This window comes from Capsicum annuum, chromosome 12, assembly GCF_002878395.1.
Source record: "Capsicum annuum cultivar UCD-10X-F1 chromosome 12, UCD10Xv1.1, whole genome shotgun sequence".
NCBI classification, from domain to species: Eukaryota; Viridiplantae; Streptophyta; class Magnoliopsida; order Solanales; family Solanaceae; genus Capsicum; species Capsicum annuum.
The window spans coordinates 108,579,687-108,602,574 of NC_061122.1; the positions used below are offsets into that span (position 1 = coordinate 108,579,687).

A 22,888-nucleotide genomic window follows, 5' to 3' on the forward strand; every position below is an offset into this window, starting at 1 on the left:
GGTTATATCAAACCTTGTAGTATTTGCAAGATACATGAGTGCACCAATTGCATTAAGATGTAGTACTTCATAACCAATCTAAATTGGTATATTTCTCATTTCAGCAAATAATCTATTGCTTTGAAAACTCTCCAAGGGTTCCAACAATTTCATATAAGGATTATAAATAAGTTTTCCAGAAACTTTTATATGCTTCAAACATTTTGAATCCTTAAAAAGTTTTCATGTAAATTTTGTCAAGTTACAATATTCAACATTTCATGAGTGACATCTTCAAGTGTTTGGATTGCAAATCAAATAAGTTTTATGCTTACCAAGATGCATCCTTTCATGTCACTTGATAAATATTTCTACGTCAGCATGCTTAATTAAACGTAGAATTCAGATCCTTGTAGTCTTTCACAATATTGTGACAGTATTGTATCAAAAATATCATCGATGATATATCATTTTGTATCGGTTCACAATGTGACATAACATTTGAGATCTCATAACTTCATTATTTTCAGGTACCTGAACCTCTCATAAGGTTTCATGAAGTGTTATGTCGTAGGCTCTTCTAGAGCACATTGCCTTCTTCTTCTTCTTCTTATTTACTCCTTATTCGTTTCAAGGATTATTTCATTTGGAACCGATTGGTTTACCACACTTTACGTATGTGTAGACTATCTTTTTGGGACACAAATAGGAGTACTTGCAGCTTAATATGAGATGCTTTCGGCATTTGAGTTGAATTATCTTTTGAATGAGGATCGGATGATAATTTCTAACATATTTCATAGCTGCTTATAATCTCCCCGTTATGTTAGGAAAGCTAACATACATCCTCTATTTTTTTGAGGAATCCATCTTTGTGCATCAAAAGATATCATTAATTGTATGCTGCACATCAAAAAAATTTAGATGGAATATTTGGTTCATGACCTTGAACCAATTGAGAGGGAAAAAATAATCATAATCTATTGGTCTAATGCATACAAGTGCTATTGTATGCAACATATCATATTTCAGACCAACGCATGAAGCTTTGTTCTCATTAGCAATGATTTAGCTGTTTATCGAAGACATTCAATGTCAAACCATCATCATCAAGATGAATTGTCTTGATTATACAATCTGAACGTTATGTTCTTAACTCAATTTTATTGAGCAAGCAACTTTATGAATGTCAAACTGTTGGTTGACAATGAATGTACATGTGATCATTTTATTGATACATCTTTTCAACATATCATATGATTGGTGAACATGCCCTTATTCACCTTTTATACTTTTCAGATTTTAAGGGATCCAATCCCAAAATTAGTTGGTCCAACCAACTTATCATGAGAATAAACAACATTCAAAGTTCATGAAGAATTTTCTAATTCTTCAATATGTATTTAATACTTAATATGCACATTTTTGGGATGTCACAGTTGTTCATGTCAACTTATGAACTTTTATACTATTAAACTCCAAGTTTACTATGACATGTATTTTTTTCTTTAGTAAATTTCAGATTTCCTATGATATGAATAAATTTCAGATTTACTACTTGGAAAGTAAATTTCGGAATAACTCCTCTCAATTATTCTACCTCTTTCGGAGGTGAATTGTGGTACCATCACAATCAAGTGCACGTTTGCATTGATAAGCTTTTCTAAATATCATCACATTCATCCTAGGGAATGGATTTATGCTTATAACAATTAAAATTCTCATTCTCATGAGTGAAATATAATCGTGTCTTAAGCCTATCAAATTTTGATAGCTTATAATCTCTTTCATGATATTGCTACTTAAGGAGCAAATCGAGGTATACATATAATGTAGAGAATTTTTCTCTAACATATCTTATGATCATAATATGCATGTGAAAATATAGTCACTTTTGATGATTATTATCATATTATCCCTTCATGCGTATATTCATGCATTCAATCACTTGTCTTCTTTCAGACATATTATGCACTGCTACCACATTCACTTTAAGAATGGAGCTTTCACACTTACCACATATTGCTACCAAATTCACTTCATGGAATGAAGCATATTCAATGGGCTAGATATCACAACTTTTCACCACATACTCATTATTTTGCCTTAGCCATCATAATACCATCAATATGGTAACGTCTTACCCATGTAAAGGCGTCTTAGACATAAATCGATGGGACTTAAACTCAACATAGTATCATCCCTTTTGATAATATTGTTCTTGAGGAATAAATTTAAAACATAAATGGTTCTAGACCAATTATTTTTTCTCAAATCCAACAATAATTATATTATTAGTAAGACAAATAACATAAGGAATTGCTAACCTTGAAATTACCTTTAGATTTATAATCTCATCTTATTTGACAGAGTCTCATACTAATAACGTGTTATAAAATAATAAGGAATAAAGAACAAGAGTAGGGAGAGAAGAGAGTAATTCTTATTTCTTTTGAGGAATGAATTATAATGAAGGAAACCCCCTTTATTTATAGGGTAAAACTAACCTTGGAGTTTGTAACTTTTTCATAAATAGGCATACACAATATATGGTACATTTATAACACTAATTAGCTTATTAGAAGGCAATGAAGTTTCTTTCTCCAAAAAAAAAAAAGGCAATAGATTTTTAGTCGTTTAAAATTTTTCTATTCTAACCTAATAAAGTAGACATATATACTTTAACATTTGTTACTTTGTGTCATTCTGTCTAAATCTGTTTGTCTTGTCTATATCATCTTCTAGTGGGGGATGCTCTTTGTCTGTTGATTACAGTATAATTAATGTCGATGTTGGTGAGTGTGTGGCTCTCTCTCTTTCACTCTCTCTCTCTATATGTAGTTATATACATATTATTTGTGTGTGTGTATATATATATACACACCTAGTATAACCGTACGTGCCTTGCACATGGAATTTTTAATTATTTAAATTAGACGCTTTTGTCTATTGCGAAGATTTTTAATGTAGTGCAAAAAGTTGAAATCACTTTTCGATGATCTTTCACTCTTTAATATAATAATGAAACATAATATAAATTTAGTGTAAGAACATATATATTTTACCACCAAAAGTTTCAAGTGGTTAATAGATTCACTTTTGCATTTGTCATGCAATACCTCTTTTCTTTGCTGCTAGAGGTTAAGAAAGACACATCGATTTCAACCATATTTGTAGTATGATTATTTTTTTATTTTTTCTATATTTAAAATCTTTTCTTATTTTTAAAGTTAAATCTTTAGAAAATATTCAATTACTTACTTTTTAAAATTTCTAAAAATTTGGTACTTATATTTTTCTTATTTTAACGCTTTCATATTTATTTCTAGATTTTTTCAAATCTTCTTCAAATCAATTTTAGTTAATTTAGAATTGTTAAACTAATGAAAAAGGTATGGCATAATACATAAATATGACCCTAAACTTGACACCAAATTATAACATTGACCTTACACTTTGACAGTGCATAAGTAGGCCCTTTAACTATACAAATCTGAACAAATAAACACTCCGATTTTGCGACCTCCACGCGTGTAACTCACTTGTGCCTACGTGGATATGTAATCCAATCATACGGTGCCACGTCATTAAAATGGCTGACATGGGAGGACTTTTATCTTCAATTAAAACGACGTCGTTTTGCTTCTATCAATTAAAACGTCGTTTTGCTTATTATTATAATTCTGCTACTACAACTACTACATATTATGTACTACTATTGCTTCTATCAATATACTGCTACTACTACGACTAATAATAATAACAATATTTTAATAAAATTTTCATCTTAATAACGTTAATTTAATAACGTTTTAATAACGTTAATTCAATAACATTTTAATAACGTTAATTTAATATACTACTACTACTATTGCCCTTAATAACGTTTTAATAATATTAATTTAATAACGTTAATTTAATAACGTTTTAACAACATTAATTTAATAACGTTAATTTAATGTACTACTACTACTGCCCTTAATAACGTTTTATTAATAATGTTTCAATAACATTAATTTAATAATGTTAATTTAATATACTACTACTACTGCCCTTAATGACGTTTTATTAATAATGTTTTAATAACGTTTTATTAAAACTATAATTTTTGTATTATTAGTATAGTTTCATCTTTAATTTAATTTAAATAAATTATATTTAGATATATTATAGAACTTAAATTCGTTCTCTGCTTTATAATATATATAGATACCCGCACGATTTTTCTGTATGAGGCGGATCCACCTAATGAAGAAATCTTCAATATTGCTTTTTTCCCGCAATGAAAAAAGAAATTAGATGCCATTTTAATCAATGAACTGAAAATAATGAAAAAATAATAGGAAAAAGTCATTTAATATATAAAAAGGAATTAGTAAGGGCATTATAGTCATTTTACCAGTTTTTTACCATTGAAAGGCTTAGATTTTAAGCTGGACGCGCGCCATTTTGCGTGTACAACTCGTATTTTGCCACATAAGATCCGGGTGTTTATTTGTTCAGGTTTTGAATAATTTATTAAAATCATCATAGCCATTATATGACATATACAGAAAATTAGAATGACAAGAAAAAAATATTAAATTTTTCATTTTTAAATAACATAATGTATTAGGCCTTATATTTCTATATTATAGTTCATTCAAAACAAAGTTGATATATTTCCGCCATAGTTTGCCATTTATTATTTTTTGCTTCACGTTAGTAAATTTTGATTAAAAGAAGAAAAAGAGATTAGAATATCTGTAACAATTAAAAATGATGTTGTACCATAGAAAACAAATAATAATTCTTTTCTTGGTGGTTGTAGTTATAAGAGGTGTTTGTGTAAAATTTTAACGATTGGGGTTATATATAATAATAATGAAAGTTGAAAATGGGAGTGGAAAATTGTGAAAACAATAAAAAGTTGTTTTCACTTTTTGGAATCCAACTCCGGAATAATTTTTCGGAGTTTCATGGCCAAACACCACAATTTCCGGAAAAGTGAAAAAAGTGAAAAAAGTGAAAAAATTTTCTGGAAAAAAGGGAAATTTTTTTATGGCCAAACGGGCCCTTAGTTGTTATGGTTTATATGATAGAAGCATGTCGTGTGACTTTACTTTTTTGAGTATGAGAAGGCTAAACTTAAAAGCAGCTTTTTGTCTTAGATTTTTCAATCACCGATCTTCAATTCTGTAAGAATTTTTGGTGATAGCCTTATTCTGCTTCGATTTTACTTACAGGTGTATGGAGAGTATGTTAGTGGTGCTGTTAGTGATGCACAGAGGATGAATGTAGTTCGTAATTCATGTCCTGGTGCGGGGGCTTGTGGTGGAATGTATACAGCAAATACTATGGCATCTGCTATTGAGGCATTGGGCATGTCACTGCCTTACAGGTAGAAAAATTTGTTGTAGTAGTACTTTGTTTAACAATAATCATCGCTAATATGTCCTTCATCTCCTTTTCAATACCAAAGCTCTTCTACACCAGCTGAAGATCCACTGAAGTTGGATGAGTGCCGCTTAGCGGGAAAATATCTTCTAGAATTGTTAAAGATGGACTTGAAACCTCGAGATATCATCACAGAAAAGTCACTTCGAAATGCAATGGTAGTCGTTATGGCACTTGGTGGATCTACCAATGCTGTACTACATTTAATTGCTATTGCAAGGTGAGCAAATTTTCCACATAGTTCCTTATACTTTTGGACGAGTATGTGAGTAATGATTAGTATCTCCACAGGTCTGTTGGTTTGGAATTAACTCTAGATGACTTCCAAAAGGTTAGCGATGCGGTTCCTTTCCTTGCAGATCTGAAGCCAAGTGGAAAATATGTTATGGAGGATGTGCACAAGGTTTGTTAAATACTATGTTTGCCAATTCATTTTTAGTTTTGGTTATATGGGCATTCACTGCTCTTGATTTTGTTCTGATGAATTGATGAGCTTAATTATTTAGATTGGAGGTACACCTGCAGTCATTCGCCACCTGTTGGAGCTTGGGTATATGGATGGGGACTGCATGACTGGTATTTGCTTTGATGATTAGGAGATATTTTCTTATATTGATCATCTAATAATTGGTGGCACTCATCCACTTGCTTTTGATTTGCAGTCACAGGAAAGACATTGGCTGAAAATGCAACGCTATTTCCTTCTTTAGCTGAAGGTCAGGTAGGTCTTTTACCAATGGCTGCTTCCCACGTGCAGCAGTAATTTTGTCTTAGGTCGTTTGCTCCCAAGTGTTTAGGAGTATCGATTCTCAGCTTAACCATATTTCTTTTCTTCTAGCAAATTATAAGACCACTGTCAAATCCCATCAAAGAAACAGGCCACATCCAGATATTATATGGGAATCTTGCACCAGATGGTAGTGTGGCAAAGATTACTGGAAAAGAAGGGCTATATTTTTCTGGTACATTCTCTTTCTTTAAAATTGAATTTTGGGTGTCGCCGGATGCTGTTTGGTTGCCTCTTGAAAATATAAACAATTATGGGAACCTGTTCATCAGGCCCTGCTCTAGTGTTTGAAGGAGAGGAAGCTATGCTTGCCGCTATCTCAGAAGATCCTTTGAGTTTTAAGGCAAGCCAGTTAATCCTTTTCCCCATCTTTTTTATTTACTTCTATCCTGATAAACTAGAGAATGAAGTGAGGAGAAGAACATATGAGTGCAAAACTTCAATTTCTGAGTAGCATTCATAGCTCAAACAAGACTGGTGCATTGAGTAATAGTTTTTTTTTGAGAAGGTAACATTTGTGTATATTAACTAAGGACAGTACATAGGTTGTACTGAAAACCATCTTTACAACATATCAAAATAGAGAACTGAATCAAGATCCCAACAAGAGCCTAGGATGCCAATGATTGACTCAGTATCCCCTAAGTACATCTGTTTACACCAAAAACAAAACAATTTGATGCAGTTTAGCTTGATCTTCTGTGGATCACAATTTTTGCCCTCAAAACATCTAGAATTCCTCTCTTTCCATATTGTCCACCAGATACAAGTTGGGACAATCCTCCATTTGTCTCTGTCTCCTGCCTCCTCCCAACTATTTTGTTGGGCATAACCCAAACAATACCCCTCAGGCTAAGAAACATCCTCCATAGTTGACATGTAGTCTTGCACTGTAGAAACAGATGGCTGGCTGTCTCACCCTCTTCACCACAGAGGTAACATGTGGTAACATCTGGAACAACAACAACAGCAAACCCAGTATATTCCCACATAGTGGGGTCTGGTGCGAGTAGAATGTACGCAGTCCATACCACTACCTCCGAAGAAGTAGAGAGACTATTTTCGAAAGACCTTCGGCTCAAGACAAAAGACCGTATTCAAACGACACAATCATACAACATGATGAAAATAAAAGCACAACAACCACCATAAATAAAGTACATTAACCAACAAAGGGCACCCCACTCCCTCAACCCTAGCACTACCACCCAAGCTACACCAAACTCTCCTAACTACAGCCTATGACTTGCCCATCCTCCTTAGCCCTCTACCCCAATACTCTTTCTCCAAACCTTCCTATCGAGGGTCATGTCCTCAGTGAGCCGTAATTGCTCCATGTCGCGTCTAATCACTTCTCTCCAGTATTTCTTCGGTCTAACCCTACCCCGCTTGAACCCATCCAAGGCCAACCTCTCACACCTACGAACTGGAGCATCTGTGCCCCTTTTTATCACATGTCCAAACCTTCTCAAACTCACTTCCCGAATCTTATTCTCCACCGACGTCACTCCCACTTTCTCCCGAATGATCTCATTCCTAACCCTGTCAGCCCTCTTGAAACCACACATCCAACGCAACATCCTCATTTCTGCCACCTTCAACTTCTGGACATGAGAATTCTTAATCGACCAACACTCCGCTCCATACAACATAGCTGGCCGGACTGCAACTCTGTAGAATTTTCCTTTAAGCTTGGGGGCATCTTCTGATCGCATAAAATTCCTGAGGCGAGCTGCCATTTCAATCAACCTGCCCCAATACGGTGAGAGACATCCTCATCAATCTCTCTATTCCCCTGAATCATAGACCCAAGGTACTTAAAACTATCCCGCTTGCACACCACCTAAGACTCCAACTTTACTACCACCTCGTCCTCTTGCCTCGAGTCACTAAACTTGCACTCCAAGTACTCCGTCTTGGTCCTACTTAACCTGAAACCTTTAGCTTTCAGGGTTTGTCTCCAAACCTCTAACTTATCATTAACCCCTCGACGTGACTCATCAATCAAGACTACATTATCCACAAAAAGCATACACCATGGCACCTTACCTTGAATACTCCGTGTCAACACATCCATTACCATGGCGAATAAAAATGGATTAAGAGTCGATCCCTGGTGCAACCCCGTCAAGATCGAAAAATGCTCGGAATCCCCTCTCACAGTCCTTACCCGAGTCTTTGCCCCCTCGTACATGTCCCTAATCGAACGAATGTACGCCACAGCCACAGGGACCCCCCTCACCTCTAAGCATCTCCACAGAACCTCCCTAGGGACTTTGTCACATGCCTTTTCCAAGTCAATAAACACCATGTGCAGATCCCTCTTCCTTTCTCTATACTGCTCAACCAGTCTCCACACTAGGTGCATTGTCTCAGTCGTCGAGCGACCAGGCATAAATCCAAATGGACTCTCTTAAATAGATACTATCTTCCTCAACCTCCGCTCTACCACCCTCTCCCAAATCTTCATCGTGTGACTCAATAACTTAATACCACGGTAGTTGTTGCAACTTTGAATGTCACCCTTGTTCTTATACAAAGGAATCATTGTGCTCTATCTCCACGCCTCGAGCATCTTAGTAGACTTGAAAATGTTGTTGAACAAATCGGTCAGCGACCTCAACCCTGCCCCGCTAGCAAACTTCCAAAAATCCACCGGAATCTCGTCGGGCCCTTTCGCTCTGCCTCTTCGCATTTTGCGAATCGCCTCACAAACCTCCTCCACCTTAAAGCGCCGACAATAGCCAAAATCGCGAAATTCTTCGGTGTGCTTCAACTCCCCTAACACAATGCCTCTGTCCCCCTCATCATTCAGGAGCCTATGAAAATACGACTGTCATATTTTCTTAATAAGAACGTCTTCCACCAACCCTCTGCCATCCTCCCCCTTAATGCACTTAACTTGGTTACGCTCCCTAGCTCTGGCAAGCCTATACAACCTCTTTTCCCCACCTTTCTCTTCTAAACCCGCATATAATCTCTCAAACGCTGTTGTCTTAGCAGCGGAGACTGCTAACTTAGCCTCCTTCTTAGCTAACTTGTACTTCTCCCTGCTCATCCGCCTCTCCTCTTCATCCTTACTCTCAACCAACTTAACGTAAGCCGCCTTCTTCGACGCCATCTTCTTCTTGACTTCTCATTCCACCACCAATCCCCTCGATGTCGGCTAGACCAGCCCCTCGAGACACCTAAAACCTCTTTAGCCGTCTCCTTGGTGCAACTCGCAGCCGTGTCCCATATACTATCCACGTCCCCCCTACACTCCCAAGCCCTCACCCCCTCCAACTTCGCCCCTATCTCCATAGCACTAACCGGGGTCAGGTCACTTCACCTGACTCTAGGTCGACCCTCCCTACCCCTTCTCTTCTTTCCTTTCTTAATAACCAAGTCCATCACCAGAAGTCTATGCTGGGTTGCAAGATACTCACTCGAAAAGACCTTACAATCCTTACACAAAGCTCTATCCCCCTTTCTAAGCAACAAAAAGTTAATCTGGGTCTTGGCTAACCTACTACGGAAAGTAACCAGATGCTCTTCCTTTTTCGGAAAGTAGGAATTACTACCACCAACTCAAAGGCCCTCGCAAAATCCAAAAGAGCAGCTCCTGCATCATTCCTATCATCAAAACCAAAGCCTCCACGCACATCACCATAACCTATCGGTAAAGCCCCGATGTGCCCATTGAAGTCCCCTCCTATGAAAATCTTCTCCGAGCTAGGCACGCCACGAACCACCTCATCCAAAACCTCCCAAAATCTCCTCTTCGTCCAGGTGGATGGCGCATAAGCACTACAAATGTTCCACGTAAACCCCCAATGACTAACTTAATAGTCATCACTATATCACTAACGCTATTAACCTCCACTACCTACTCCCTATGCTCTTCATCCACTAAGATACCTACTCCATTCCTACGCCTCTCACTACCTAAGTACCATAACTTGTACCCATCCACATCCCTAGTCTTAGAACCTACCCATTTAGTCTCCTGGACACACGCAAAATTGATCCTTCTCTTCCTAAGGATCTTTACCAACTCTATCGACTTACCCTGAAGGGTCCCTATGTTCCACGACCCTACCCTCGACCTATCATCTCTCGAAACCCTTCCCCTAATACCTCGCCCTCCGCCTCTCCACCTAAACCCAACACCGAACCCCGACCCCACCCCCAACCCCCTAGGACATGACCCTATTCCACCATTTACCACCAAAGCCACCATTAAAATAACTTCCCTTGCTAATAACCAGGCAACTTTTAAAGGTATCTTCACCTTCCAGATATGCTTCCAAGGCCATTGATGTGATTGCTGACTTCCTTGGACCAGAAGCTTATATGCAAAGTTGACCTTAAAGGTACCTTTACTGTCCAGATTCCACCACAATCTATCAACTTCTTCATTCGTGTTTTTAAACTCCCCCAACACGCTGAAAAATTCAGTCACTTTATCCATTTCCTCCCAAAGCCCATGCAAGAGAGCACTTTCAGTAAATATTCCCAATTAACGTGATCGTATGCTTTTTCAATGTCCAACTTACAAAGTATTCCGGCCTTCCCTTGATTGATTCTAGAATCCACAACTTCATTAGCTATCAAGATGGCATCCATTATTTGTCTATTTTTAATGAAAGCCATCTGTTGGACGTCCACCAGCTTGTCTACTTTTTTCAATCTTTCTGTTAGCACCTTAGAAATCAGTTTTTATACACTGCCAATTAGGCTGATTGGTCTGAAATCTCTCAGATCCTTTGCTCCTGTCTTCGTTGCTATTAGTGCAATGTATGTGGCATCAATATTGGAATATCTTGAAGTCCAACAAGCTGAGTTACAAACATTTACTGCTATTGAATACTATCTTGGATGAATCAATTTCAAGCTTTTCCCTTTTAGAGGCATTTTTAACGATTAAAACAATATGAAAATAATTCTACTCAAAAACCTTTTGCCTTTTGCTTTTTGGGTATTGCATCTAATTGCTCACCTGTTACCCTATTACTACTATGAAAATAAGCAGCAGTTTCTCCTTTTCCTATCCTATCATGTATTTCTTGAGGCAACGGTCCTTCTGTTCTTCATGGGTTTGTGCCTTGTTTTCCCAGCACAGTGTTTATGCATGACATTATTACTTTTCACAACAGAAACGTTCTAAAACATAAGTAGGTGTTTGATAATGCCGCAAAGAAGACAAGACGGGATCTCAGCTTCGTTTATTTGTCTTGATCTATCTGTCTGCACTATTCTATTTGCTGTAATATATTTCTTTTTCGTTTTGGGTTGAGGTGCTGTAATTGAACGCATCTTGTTGGAACTTCAGATAGGTAAAGTAGATACTTTGTCAAAGTATAATGCCATGGAGAGTTACTTCTGCTGATTTCTTCAGTTTCAGCTCACATTTGGTCTTGTAGACTTCGATGGGGTTTCCCAGCAGCAAATTACCTTTTAAGCATGGATTTACTCGGGGTTCTCTTCTAGAATGCTGGAATTCAGTTATTAGTGATATAGTTCCTGCCTTTCCTTTTGTTGAATAATAACTGGCTGCAATAGTTTGACCTTATTTTTGTGCCAGTTCCAATGTTTTGGATTTTGGTATCTTGACATCTTATTGGTGTACAATATTTCAGGGAAAAGTTGTAGTCATTAGAGGAGAGGGACCTAAGGGAGGACCAGGTATGCCCGAAATGCTGACACCCACAAGTGCAATTATGGGTGTAGGTCTTGGGAAGGTACGTAATGATAGATCTTTTTCATCCTTCTCAATTTCTTTTTTGTAGTCGAAATTAATAATTGTCATGTATTTCTTATGGTCTCTCTATCAGTATGTCATGTTGACTTTATTACACGGTCTTAACTTGTATTCTTTGGTACTGTGCCTTGCTGAATGTTTAGTCTTGTTTTGAACAATAGGATGTTGCATTACTTACTGATGGAAGATTTTCTGGAGGTTCTCATGGATATGTTGTTGGGCATATATGTCCTGAAGCACAGGTGCATTAACTTCTGTTTCTAAACTTGTTGCTTCTTTTACATCATTGAACCATCAAGCGCTATTGTTCCTTGAGGATTTCTTGTTTTATTACAAAAAATAAAAGATATCACCCTCTATGAGCACCTCCCCTAATGCATTTAGGTGCCGTTTGGTTACTGGATAAGGCCCAATTTAATACATGTATTAATTTTATACATTGGTTTGTGAAATTCAAGGGGAGGGGGTGAATTGAAAATTTTCTATGAGTCGACTATTGGCTCCGCACAGTCGACTCTCCTGCGTATTAGTGTATCACGAAACAAATTAGGTTTGAAATAATCAAACAGATAAATAATCGAAGTTAAAGTAAAGACATAGAGTTTTATGCTGGTTCGGAACACCAATGTGGTGCCTACTTCCAGTCCCCTTGGGTTTCAATGTTTCCTTAGATCGTTGAATATCGGGCTCGAGTACAATTAGATGGAAAACAAGTTCCGAATACTTATTTTGTTCTTCAGATCTTGTGACACAGCTTCAGTTTGTGTTACAAAGTTGACTCGCTACTCTTCATACAACAATTGTAAACTAAGAGTTACAAAGTTTTGTGAGACTAAGATTGAGACATTTTTGAGATTCTTATTGAAGTTTTGTAACCCTCGTCTATTTTTAGTCTTCTTTTATAGTCTTCAGCTACTACTCATCATAAGGAAACCCAAGAGATTTCTTCTCAATCAAGGATTTGAATTGATTTCTTGATTGAGGAATATTGCCGTATAATATGCCCATATACGACTTTTACTCAAGTCCATATCAAATATGTTTGTGATGTTTTCTTCCTCTTGTTCTTGTAGTGATTGATGCTTTTCCAAGTTTGTTTGTGATCTTTTCTTCCTTTTACTTCGTTGTGATTGATCTGATCTGCTGTGATTTTGGGACTGAGATTTTCCTTCCGTTTTTTCTCGTTTTGATTGATTCGCTTAAATGCCGTAGATCATGATTTGATGTCCTTCCATTCCTGGAGCCAGCTTCCTTACTTGCTTTCTTCATCCTTCCATCATTAGCAGTCTTCCAATATCTTGCAAAGATTCACTCATTAGTTTGTCATTATTAAAACGTTAACATATGAGGCTAACAATCTCCCCTTTTTGATAATGACAGACGAGTGTAAACATAGTTGAATTTCCTGTCTCTTGTCCCCCCTGACTTGTGCATATTTCTTGAGTATCAGTCGACTTTCATTTATCGTCAGTCGACTTGCTCCCCCGACTGGTAGGCGCTTCCTAATTACCTGTCTTGTTCCCCCTTTTGGCATAATAAAAAAGAATAGCAAAACAAAACAGATGATAAGAAGAAGATATATATAATCTATTAACTAGGCAGAGCAAAACTGTGTAGCAAATAGTGTGTGAAAAAAAATCATCTTACAACCTATCAACACAAGGGACAAGACCTCCTTTTGAATAAAAAAAGTCATCAATGTTCACCGCTTCTTGAGAAAGTAGGTCAGAGTATTATGCATGTTATGACAGAAGATGTCATGATTTTTCAACGTTTTTGAAGGAGGAATAGGAGTTCTGGACGGAAACAGCTAGATCATCATTGGAGGAGTAGACTAGGATTTGGAGGGAATCCATTTTGGTGAACATCCGAGTAAACAATTTTATACCTTTCTGCTTGAACCCATCAAGAGCCAACCTAACCACGCCTATGTTTGTGCCAGTGTTGTGAAAAGCGATGAAGCGCTCGCTTTAAGCGTGAAGCGACATTGGGTTGCTCTTTACACTTGAAGTGTTGGGGCGAGAAAAAAGCTCTCGCTTTAGGTCCAGAAGCGAGAAGCGCTGAAGCAAAAAAAACGCAAAAAAGCTTGCTTGAGTGGATATTTAAGTTTTTTTTTAGGCTTTTATTGCTTTATTTAATTTATTTTACTTAAAGCCCTTAAGTGACTATACGACTGCATTACTGCTGCTGCAACTTTTCTGGAACAACTGCTGAAGGTATGCGACTTCTTCTTCTCTATTTCTCCTTTTTTTTCTTCTTCTTCTCTATTTCTCTTCTTCTACTCCTGTTAAGGGTTTTCTAGTTTTTTTTTTCTTCTCTATTACTCTTTTTCATCTCTTTTTTTTTTTTCTCTTCTTCTCTATTTCTCTTCTTCTCTGTTTTCCAGTTCTGTTTTACTTTCTTTTTTGTTGTATGTAATCTGACTTCCAACTTTTTTTTTCTTTTTACCTTTTTTTTTGGTTGTATGTAATCTGACTTCCATCTTTGTTTTTCTTCTTTTTACTTTTTTTTTTTTGGGGTATGTAATCTGAATTTTGTTTATCAGTATATATTTTTAGGATAGAAGTTCTAAACTTTTTGTTGTATGCAATCTGAATTCTGTTTATCAGTATATCCTTGTTGAGGAGTATGATGTAGAATAGAAGTTCTAAACTTCTCTCTGATTGTAGGTTTCTCTATTTGTGTTGGTTGATTAAGATGCAAGACTGATTTTTAGTATTTTAGTAGTTTGCTTGAATGCTTGTTATGACTATCTATTCTTTTTTTTAATCTGAGTATTGAAAGATTATGTTATTTATTGAGCTCTTGGTTATTTATTTATGCATGTTTAATATTTTTAAATTTTGTACTAAATAGCGCTCTAATGGAAAAAAGCGTGTGCTTCGCTTCTCGCTACTGTGAAGCGAGCCCTCGTCGCTTTTTTTGCCTCTCGCTTTTCAAAACACTGGTCTGTGCTGGTGCTTTTCTCGAGGTCCAGAAGTTTCGAAGTTGACTCCTGCAGCAACGCAATACTTTCCTCGATGGCCTTGAACCGATCCTTAATCTCTTCCCGTTCCTTCAAAATAGGAAGCATATGGTTAGAGACAAATTTGCTTACCTTAGGAAGTTCCGACCTTGCTCGAGCAGAATCTTTCTTGCACCATTCCTCCTCAAATAAGACATATCCCATACTTGCAAACGTCTTGGAATCATAAGTGGCAACAACCTACACTGGGATGTAGGCAGATAGATCAATAGAGTAATACTGAAGAATCCAAGTAATGAGCAGGCCATACGGTAAACTGGCAGATGTATGAGCGTCAACTGCACTTTCAAGTATGTACTTACGGATCTATGTTGCCCAATTGATTTTTGATTTTTTTAACCTAACAATATAGCACAAAAAGGTCACGACCGGTGATATTGCTGAGAGATCCTTTCTAGGGAATTAGTGTAGTAGCAAGGCTGTTTCAGATAGACCCCCGGTTCAAGATAAGATAAGTCATCAAAAACGTACACAAAGCATGGAACAATATGACATGACATAAATACGCCGGACCTGTTCCTGCAAAACAAGAAAAATAATTTTGTTTAGGTACCCAGGTGGTCTTGGGTCCTTGCGGGTTAGATGTGCTTTCTTTGGGCTTCCAAACCCACACACTTTTAGTAGAGCTCAATATGGGCCAGCCCAGCCTATTCGGGCTTGCCCACATGGGCTTTGTAGTTTGACGGGCCAGGCCAGGTTGGCCCATCAACATGACAAACCAGAACAAGCCTAGCCCATCACACTGTGGGCTGCAAGCCTCCACGCTTCAGCCCATATTTTAAAATATATTATTTTTATAATCTTAATTTAAATTTTGAATTATTAAATTACATAGATATTTACAATATAATATAACATAAAGTTACTACTTGTTAGTCAAGTCTCAAATTTACAAAAAAATCTTAATAATTTATGAAATTAAATAACTTTTTGACACCAAATTCAAACCAAATAGAGATGTTGAAAAACAAACGAAACTGATAATGAGTAATAATTTAACTAGCTAAATAGCAATATTAACCTAATTTTGTTTTAATTGATGACAATAAAACACAAAGAAATTCCAATATTTAGTCTGTAGTGAACTCCTAAAAAAAACTCACATGACACTTATGGCGTATTCAACATCACCACATCATCTTCATCAAACATATTTAACTCTTTAAAAAAATTAATATTTTATATTTTAATTATTTATATATTTTATAAACAAATTTAATATTTAAATATTTATGATGGTCCAAATAGACTGAGTTTGGACTCGGTTTTTTATTCTTAGTACTCTATTTTATTTTTTAATCATTTTTTATTTGGCCCATGGGCCAGCCCAGCCTATATTGCTCAAGCCACACGGGCTAACATGCTTATACAGGCCGGGCTAAAAAGCCTTGTTCTTAAACGGGCTGCAAAAATCGTAGCCCAACCCTATCAATTTATGGGCTGGGCCAGGCTGGCCCAACGGGCCTGATTCATATTGACGACTCTTAACTTTTAGGCTTATGCCTGCAGCTGTAGGATTTGTGCCCTCTCTGTCCACAGATAAAGCAGACAGGTCCTCGAGAGTAGAAAAAGGTCTTGGCTGATTTAACTGATTTTGATGAGAATTGTTTTTAAAAGAGTTTGATCTCACGAAACGGTGACTTGGTGATTTCTTAATACTGTTTAATTTTATGTTTACATCATCAAGCTCTTCATGAAGTAAGTCAATTTCAATTTGACATGCTTCGATTTCTATTTGCTAGCTTCTTTGTTCCTCTTTGAGTTTTCGTTTAAATCGAGCTTTACAACTTTTCTTCTCTTGAGCGAGTTTGTTATATTCATCTATAACTTTTTGAAGCTCGTCAGTTATCATATCTAGATTAGATTCAAGAATATTACAATTATGACAATCGTGTAGTCTTACCTCGCTAAATTCACCTGTTGCCATGAAGCACATATTGGTGAGTTCTATTTTTTCTTCGGTTTCATCTCCATCACTCCAGTCTCCAAAGTTTTGATTCTTCTTGGATGTTTTTCTTCTTAATTCTGGACAGTTTTATTTGAAATGACCAGGCCTTCTGCAATGATAACAACGATCATCGTTTCTATTAGAGTCATTATTTTTGGCTCCTTGGGATCTTTGTTGTCTCTGTCTTATGATTCGCCTTACTCCATGGTTAATGAGTGCCATTCCTTCGTTATTTGCATCTTCTAAAATGTCCTCTTCTTCAGTTGGAGTAGCGTTGAAGGATACTGGTTTCTTTTTTTCCTCTTTGTGGTACCTGTTGATATAATTTCGTTCATATGCAATGAGGTTACCTCGTAGGTCGTCATATGTCATGTTGTGAAGATCTCCATCTTCCAGAATGGCAGCCTTGGTTTCCCAAATTTTCGGGAGGCTTCGGACCAGCTTCTGGACTTACAGGCTATGTGGATAGATCATCCCCAGTGATTTCAGTTCGCATACGATGTTGCTAAATCCGGCAAACCTTGTTTCAATGTTCTCATTCTCTCCCAATTTGAATAACTCGTATTCATTGACCAGGGCAGCAATCTTTGACTTTTTGACTCTGGTGGTTCCTTCATAGGTTACCTCCAATTTGTCCCACATTTCTTTTGCAGTCTCGCAAGTTGATATCTTGTCGTATTCTTCTCCATTAACTTAAGTTGCTTGGACTCTTCAAAAATATTGCCGCACCCGTGTCAGATCCTTCAAAAATACACTATTTTGGAGGATCCGACACGTACCCATAGACATTTTTGAAGAGTTCGAGCAACTTACCACTAACTGCACAAAGAAGTAAACTGCACGTGCATTAGTTTGGATTACCTCTTGTTGTTCTTTGGTGACCTCAAAACTTTCAAGGTCTTCTATGTCAGTACTTCTCGATTCTTTGTCCTTTTGCTTTTCTTTGAGCCCTGAAATCGGCTTTGGACCCTTCTTGATAGGTAACAACCCATGCTTGGAAGTCATTTGATAGGACAAAGATTCTGAATCTATTCTTCCAATAAGAGTAGTGCTGTCCATTAAAGTATGGTGGTCTTGTGGAGGAGGAGTGACCATCTTGAAGAAAAGCACCGGGAATTTGATAATTTGCCATTTGATCTTTGCTCACGTGCAGTTAAGCAACACTGTTGGTGAGACCTGCTTTAATACCAATTGAAATTCAAAGAGGGGGGGGGGGGGGATTGAAAATTTTCTGTGAGTTGACTATTGATTCCTTACAGTCGACTCTCCTGCAGATCAGTACACTTCACAAAACAGATTAGATTTGAAATTATCAAGCAGATAAATAATCGAACTTAAAGTAAAGACAAAGAGATTTATCCTGGTTCGGAACACGAATGCGGTGCCTACTTTCAGTCCTCTTGGGTTTCAAAGTTTCCTTAGATCGTTGAATATCGGGCTCGAGTACAATGATGGAAAACAAGTTTTGAATACTTATTTTATTATTCAGATCTTGTGACACAGCTTTAGTTTGTGTTGCAAAGTTGACTCGATCCTATTCTTTATACAACAATTGTAAACTAAGAGTTACAAAGCTTTGTGAAACTAAGATTGAGACACTTTGATATTCTTCTTGAAGTTGGGTAACCCTTGTCTATCTTTAGTCTTCTTTCTTTTATAGTCTTCAGCTGCTATTCTTTATAAGGACCCAAGAGATCTCTTCTCAATCAAGGATTTGAATTGATTCCTTGATTGAGGAATATTACCGTATAATATGTCCATATACGGCTTGTACTCACGTCTATATCAAATATGTCCGTGATCTTTTCTTCCTCTTACTTCGTTGTGATTGATTTGATCTGCTGTGATTTCGGGACTGAGATTTTCCTTCCGTTTGTTCTCGTTTTGATTGATTCACTTGGATGCCGTAGATCATGATTTGATGTCCTTTCATTCCTGGAGCCGGTCTTGCTTGCTTCATCCTTCCAACATTAGCTGCCTTTCAATATCCTGCAAAGATTCACTCATTAGTTTGTCATTATTAAAACGTAAACATAGGAGGCTAACAGTTTGGTTTTGCAAATAGGATAAAAGTTATTCATGTATAAATTTTATACAATATATGGTTGGTAGGTTGCAAATGTTGTATAAAACTATCATGTATTAATTTTATATGGTGTTTGGTTGTGTTTTAGTAGTTCTATATAATTAATACTCACATAACTTATCAGGAAATCTATGTATATTTTATGCGGGTTAGAAGGTGGAATAAGTATGTGGGTTAGTTATACATGGATTAAAATAATAAAATTACACATCTAGCCGTATCAATTTACTTTTAAATTATTTTTTTTATTCAGTGTACTTTTTCCATTATGCAGGGTATTAGTTCCAATTTACTTTTTCTTTTTTATATATAATTAAACTTACAGTACCCCTATCAATTTACACGTTATGCGCGGTATTAGTTCCAAATGTGCTTTCTTTTGTGTATAATTCAACTTACAGTGCCCCTATCAATTTACACGTTCGGCGCGGTATTAGTTCCAAATGTGCTTTTTTAATGTATAATTCAACTTACAGTGCCCCTATCAATTTACACATTATGCAGGGTATTAGTTCCAAATGTACTTTTATATATATATATAATTTAACTTACAGTAGTAGTAGTATTGTTATTCAGTGTACATTTATACCTTCACTTTATCAATTATACGATAAGAGTTTTATACTACTTGTTTACTTAGTATTTTGTAAATAATATATATTAATTTACAACAAGTTAAATATTCAATAATCAATAATTCATGTATTGTAATCTCTACATAACTAAACCCTACATAAATAATACCTACATGACTAATGCTTGCATAACTAATACCTACATAACTAAAACATGAATAACTTAAACTTGTACAACTAATCCCTGCATAAAATACTACATAGATTTTTTCATAACTCATTCATGTATTACTAGTACCTGCATAACTCTAACCCCTAACCAAGCGGCCGTAAAGTTTAACCACAATATAAGCACCTTGCCTGATGCAGCTATAAGTTTTATTTGTGTAAGCGCCAGTGAAAAGTTTGATGGCACTTCAGTCAGGAAACTTTTGCGTTGAATTGAACTATCAGATCCTAAAGTACCAGTTGCAGCTGTTAAATTTGTTCAACAACAGTTTCTAATTTTTAGAGAGCATCACAAGTTTTTAGTTGCCAAAATTTCTTCTCTAATGTTCCCATTTTGAGTTCCAAATGCAGTGTCTTTTAAGAAGAGAATCAGTAGTTTTAGAACCCAGATTTTCCTGGTTTGTTTTATGTTGTTATCCCACTCTGAGTTCTGAATGCAATGTCTTTTAAGAAGAGAATCACTAGTTTTAGAACCCAGATTTTCCTGGTTTGTTTTCTAGTGTTATCGATCTCCCCCCCCCCCCCCCCCCCCCCCCCCCCCCCCCCCACACACACACACCAATGTTGCTCGAGCTCTTCAAAAATGTAACGGGTGCGTGCCGGATTTGCCAAAACTAGTGTTACTTTGAGAAGCTGACGCGGTTGCGGTATCAAAAGTGAAAAGTCCACGCAACTTAGCCGCGCACACCTAGTTTGAGTGTGCTCATGAAGACCTGACTTTTCTGTTTTATCAACTGCTAAATATTGTATGTGATTATAAGAAAAATGTGTAGTAATGCAGCTATAATGTCCTTGTAGTTGGGGTGATGACAGTCGTAGAACATGAACATTCATAATAACACAGAGAAATCTGTATGATCTTGTTTTATTATCATTGAGAAACATGCTATTCAAAATCTAACCAGGAAGGAGGTCCAATTGGTCTTGTTCAAAATGGAGACATAATAACAATTGACATTCAGAAAAGGAAAATGGACGTTCAGTTATCAGATGAGGTGTTGGAGCAGCGTAGAAAGAATTGGACCCCCCCTGCATATAAGGCTGACCGAGGAGTTCTCTACAAGGTACATGAATACTTGGATGTTACCTTGTTCAAAAAAAAAAAAGGTACATGAGTACTTGGTAGTGGAGAGATTGAATGCAAAGAGCATAATGTCTGACATAATTTTTTTTTCCTTGCAGTATTTAAAAAATGTGCAATCTGCTTCCAAGGGATGTGTTACTGATGAATAGAGAAGAAGCATATTTACGAAAGCATAGAGTGATGGGGAAAGCCTGATTTTGTAGATTTTGCATGCAGTTGCAATTGGGGCACCTGCACTGCTCTAAGCCCATTTATTAGTAGAGGTATCCCGTTTATGTTTTCAGTTGTAACTTGTATTAATTGGTTCTTTGCAAGTAGAGAGCTATGTTTTTCTTTTTGGCCATTTTTCCTACTCTGTATTTCTGGAACTCTCAGCTTGTTGATTAGCAGTGATTTAAATTGTACAATGCTTGGTGAAATAATATTTGATAAATATCAATCACTTCTATTTTGGAAATCCCAAAAGTTTGTTATAATCTCCGTGAGGCTTTTCAGACACGCTCTTAAGTTTATTGATCAATTTTTTTAGACTGCATTCTATGTTTATATATTGATTAAGTTTTTACGGCAGAAATCAGGTTTGTGTTTCGTTATGCTGGTTATTATGGAGCATCTCTTGACAACTATACCTTGTGCCCACTATGGTTAAAGTTTTGAAAAGTGAGGAAGTACGTTTTTGTAAAATACGTAATATCATACCAAACAACTTCATGAGACTTTAGAATGATGAAATCTTATGGTTGATTGAAGTGGACTGGAGAATCAAATGGTAAGCAAGTAGAAGAGTTTTGTTAAGGTCATTACATTGTAAGGCTTTCTACGCAGTGATACCAGAGTGCAAATTATGTTTTGTACTGCGGAAGTCATTAGAGAAATGATTTTCTAATGGTGTTTGGTCAATAAAACTATGTTTTCATCAAAAGGAGGGAAATAACTTTCCTAATTTAGATGATAAAAATTATTAATGTTTGTCTTTATTTTATTCATGCTCTTTTTGATTTTGCATATTTTTGTTCATAACAACAAAATAAGATTTGGATGTTCAATGCCAGTATACATACTCCCTCCATTTCAAAATAAATCATTGTGGAGCTATTTTTTGATGTTCTTGAAGAGATATATATTGATTTTTTTTTTCTCAAAATTATCCTTTCATTTAATGGGGTTTTTAAGTACTTCACATCTTCTAGGAGAGTAATTTAAGTACAATTAAAAGGGTAATAGTGAAAAGAAACCTACAATTATAAAAGATTTTTCTTAAGAGGTGTCATTACTTCAACAATTCAATTATTTTGGAGGGAGTATATAACACCACCTTTCTATAACAGAAAAACGCTGCCACTATAGTATCTAGAGTTCTGAATGTATTTACTCAAATTGTGGCTGACTGTTATGAAATTTCATTTTTCTTTTTCCACACTAGCCTATTGCTGCAGACAAGTCCAATTTTACAATTAAATTTCTCAAAAGAAATGTTTCAAATTTATGGCATAATTTATTGTTGATGGTCCTTTTGTATGGCATTACTGATGAGACCTCCATATCTTCAAATAATAAATTCTGTTTTTCGATTTTTTCTGCATTGAAATGCCCATCGCAAGAGGCTGTGATCTGGAGTAAATATCCTTTTTAAGCTACTACAAGTTTAGCTCCATATAGTTTGAAGGGCTTGGAGCTAAATTCTTCTTGCTTCAAGGTAGATTTAGCTTGAAGGAGTTGGCAACAATTGAGTAGGGGGAAAGAAATTAGAATTAGTCTTAGTCTTAGGTTATATAGCTGTAATATGAATTTGGCTCGTTATTATAGTGAAGTTGGGTTGAGTCTGACAAAGTTAAGATCATGACTTTTACACGTTTAAGCCGAATGATTTTTGACGTAAATTTTCTTTACTTTATTTTGCGTTATTTGTTCTTACATCAACTAGAAAGAAATGCATCAAAAGCTTGTTTCATCGTCTAAGTTCTGTAGGTTTAGCAAATTATTGACACGTTCTGAGA

General features: G+C 36.2%; 1 protein-coding gene across 2 annotated transcripts in view; it reads left to right on the plus strand.

Annotated features, from left to right (window-relative positions):
- Positions 1 to 21,830, plus strand: part of LOC107850527 (dihydroxy-acid dehydratase, chloroplastic) — a 34,852-nt gene extending 13,022 nt beyond the window's left edge. Inside the window, exons 4-15 of one of the 2 annotated variants that reach the window (XR_007047890.1) lie at positions 5,205 to 5,359; positions 5,441 to 5,635; positions 5,707 to 5,818; positions 5,922 to 5,991; positions 6,078 to 6,136; positions 6,254 to 6,377; positions 6,475 to 6,545; positions 11,824 to 11,925; positions 12,107 to 12,187; positions 20,713 to 20,871; positions 20,990 to 21,154; positions 21,463 to 21,830. Coding sequence is in view for 1 of the 2 variants with exons in the window: in XM_016695110.2 (XP_016550596.1) it covers positions 5,205 to 5,359; positions 5,441 to 5,635; positions 5,707 to 5,818; positions 5,922 to 5,991; positions 6,078 to 6,136; positions 6,254 to 6,377; positions 6,475 to 6,545; positions 11,824 to 11,925; positions 12,107 to 12,187; positions 20,713 to 20,871; positions 20,990 to 21,040 (1,179 nt within the window). In the remaining variant the exon portion in view is untranslated. Of the gene's footprint in view, positions 1 to 5,204; positions 5,360 to 5,440; positions 5,636 to 5,706; positions 5,819 to 5,921; positions 5,992 to 6,077; positions 6,137 to 6,253; positions 6,378 to 6,474; positions 6,546 to 11,823; positions 11,926 to 12,106; positions 12,188 to 20,712; positions 20,872 to 20,989; positions 21,368 to 21,462 lie in introns of those variants that run through there. The other variant, XM_016695110.2, reaches the window with a different exon arrangement.
- The last annotated feature ends 1,058 nt before the right edge of the window (positions 21,831 to 22,888 follow it).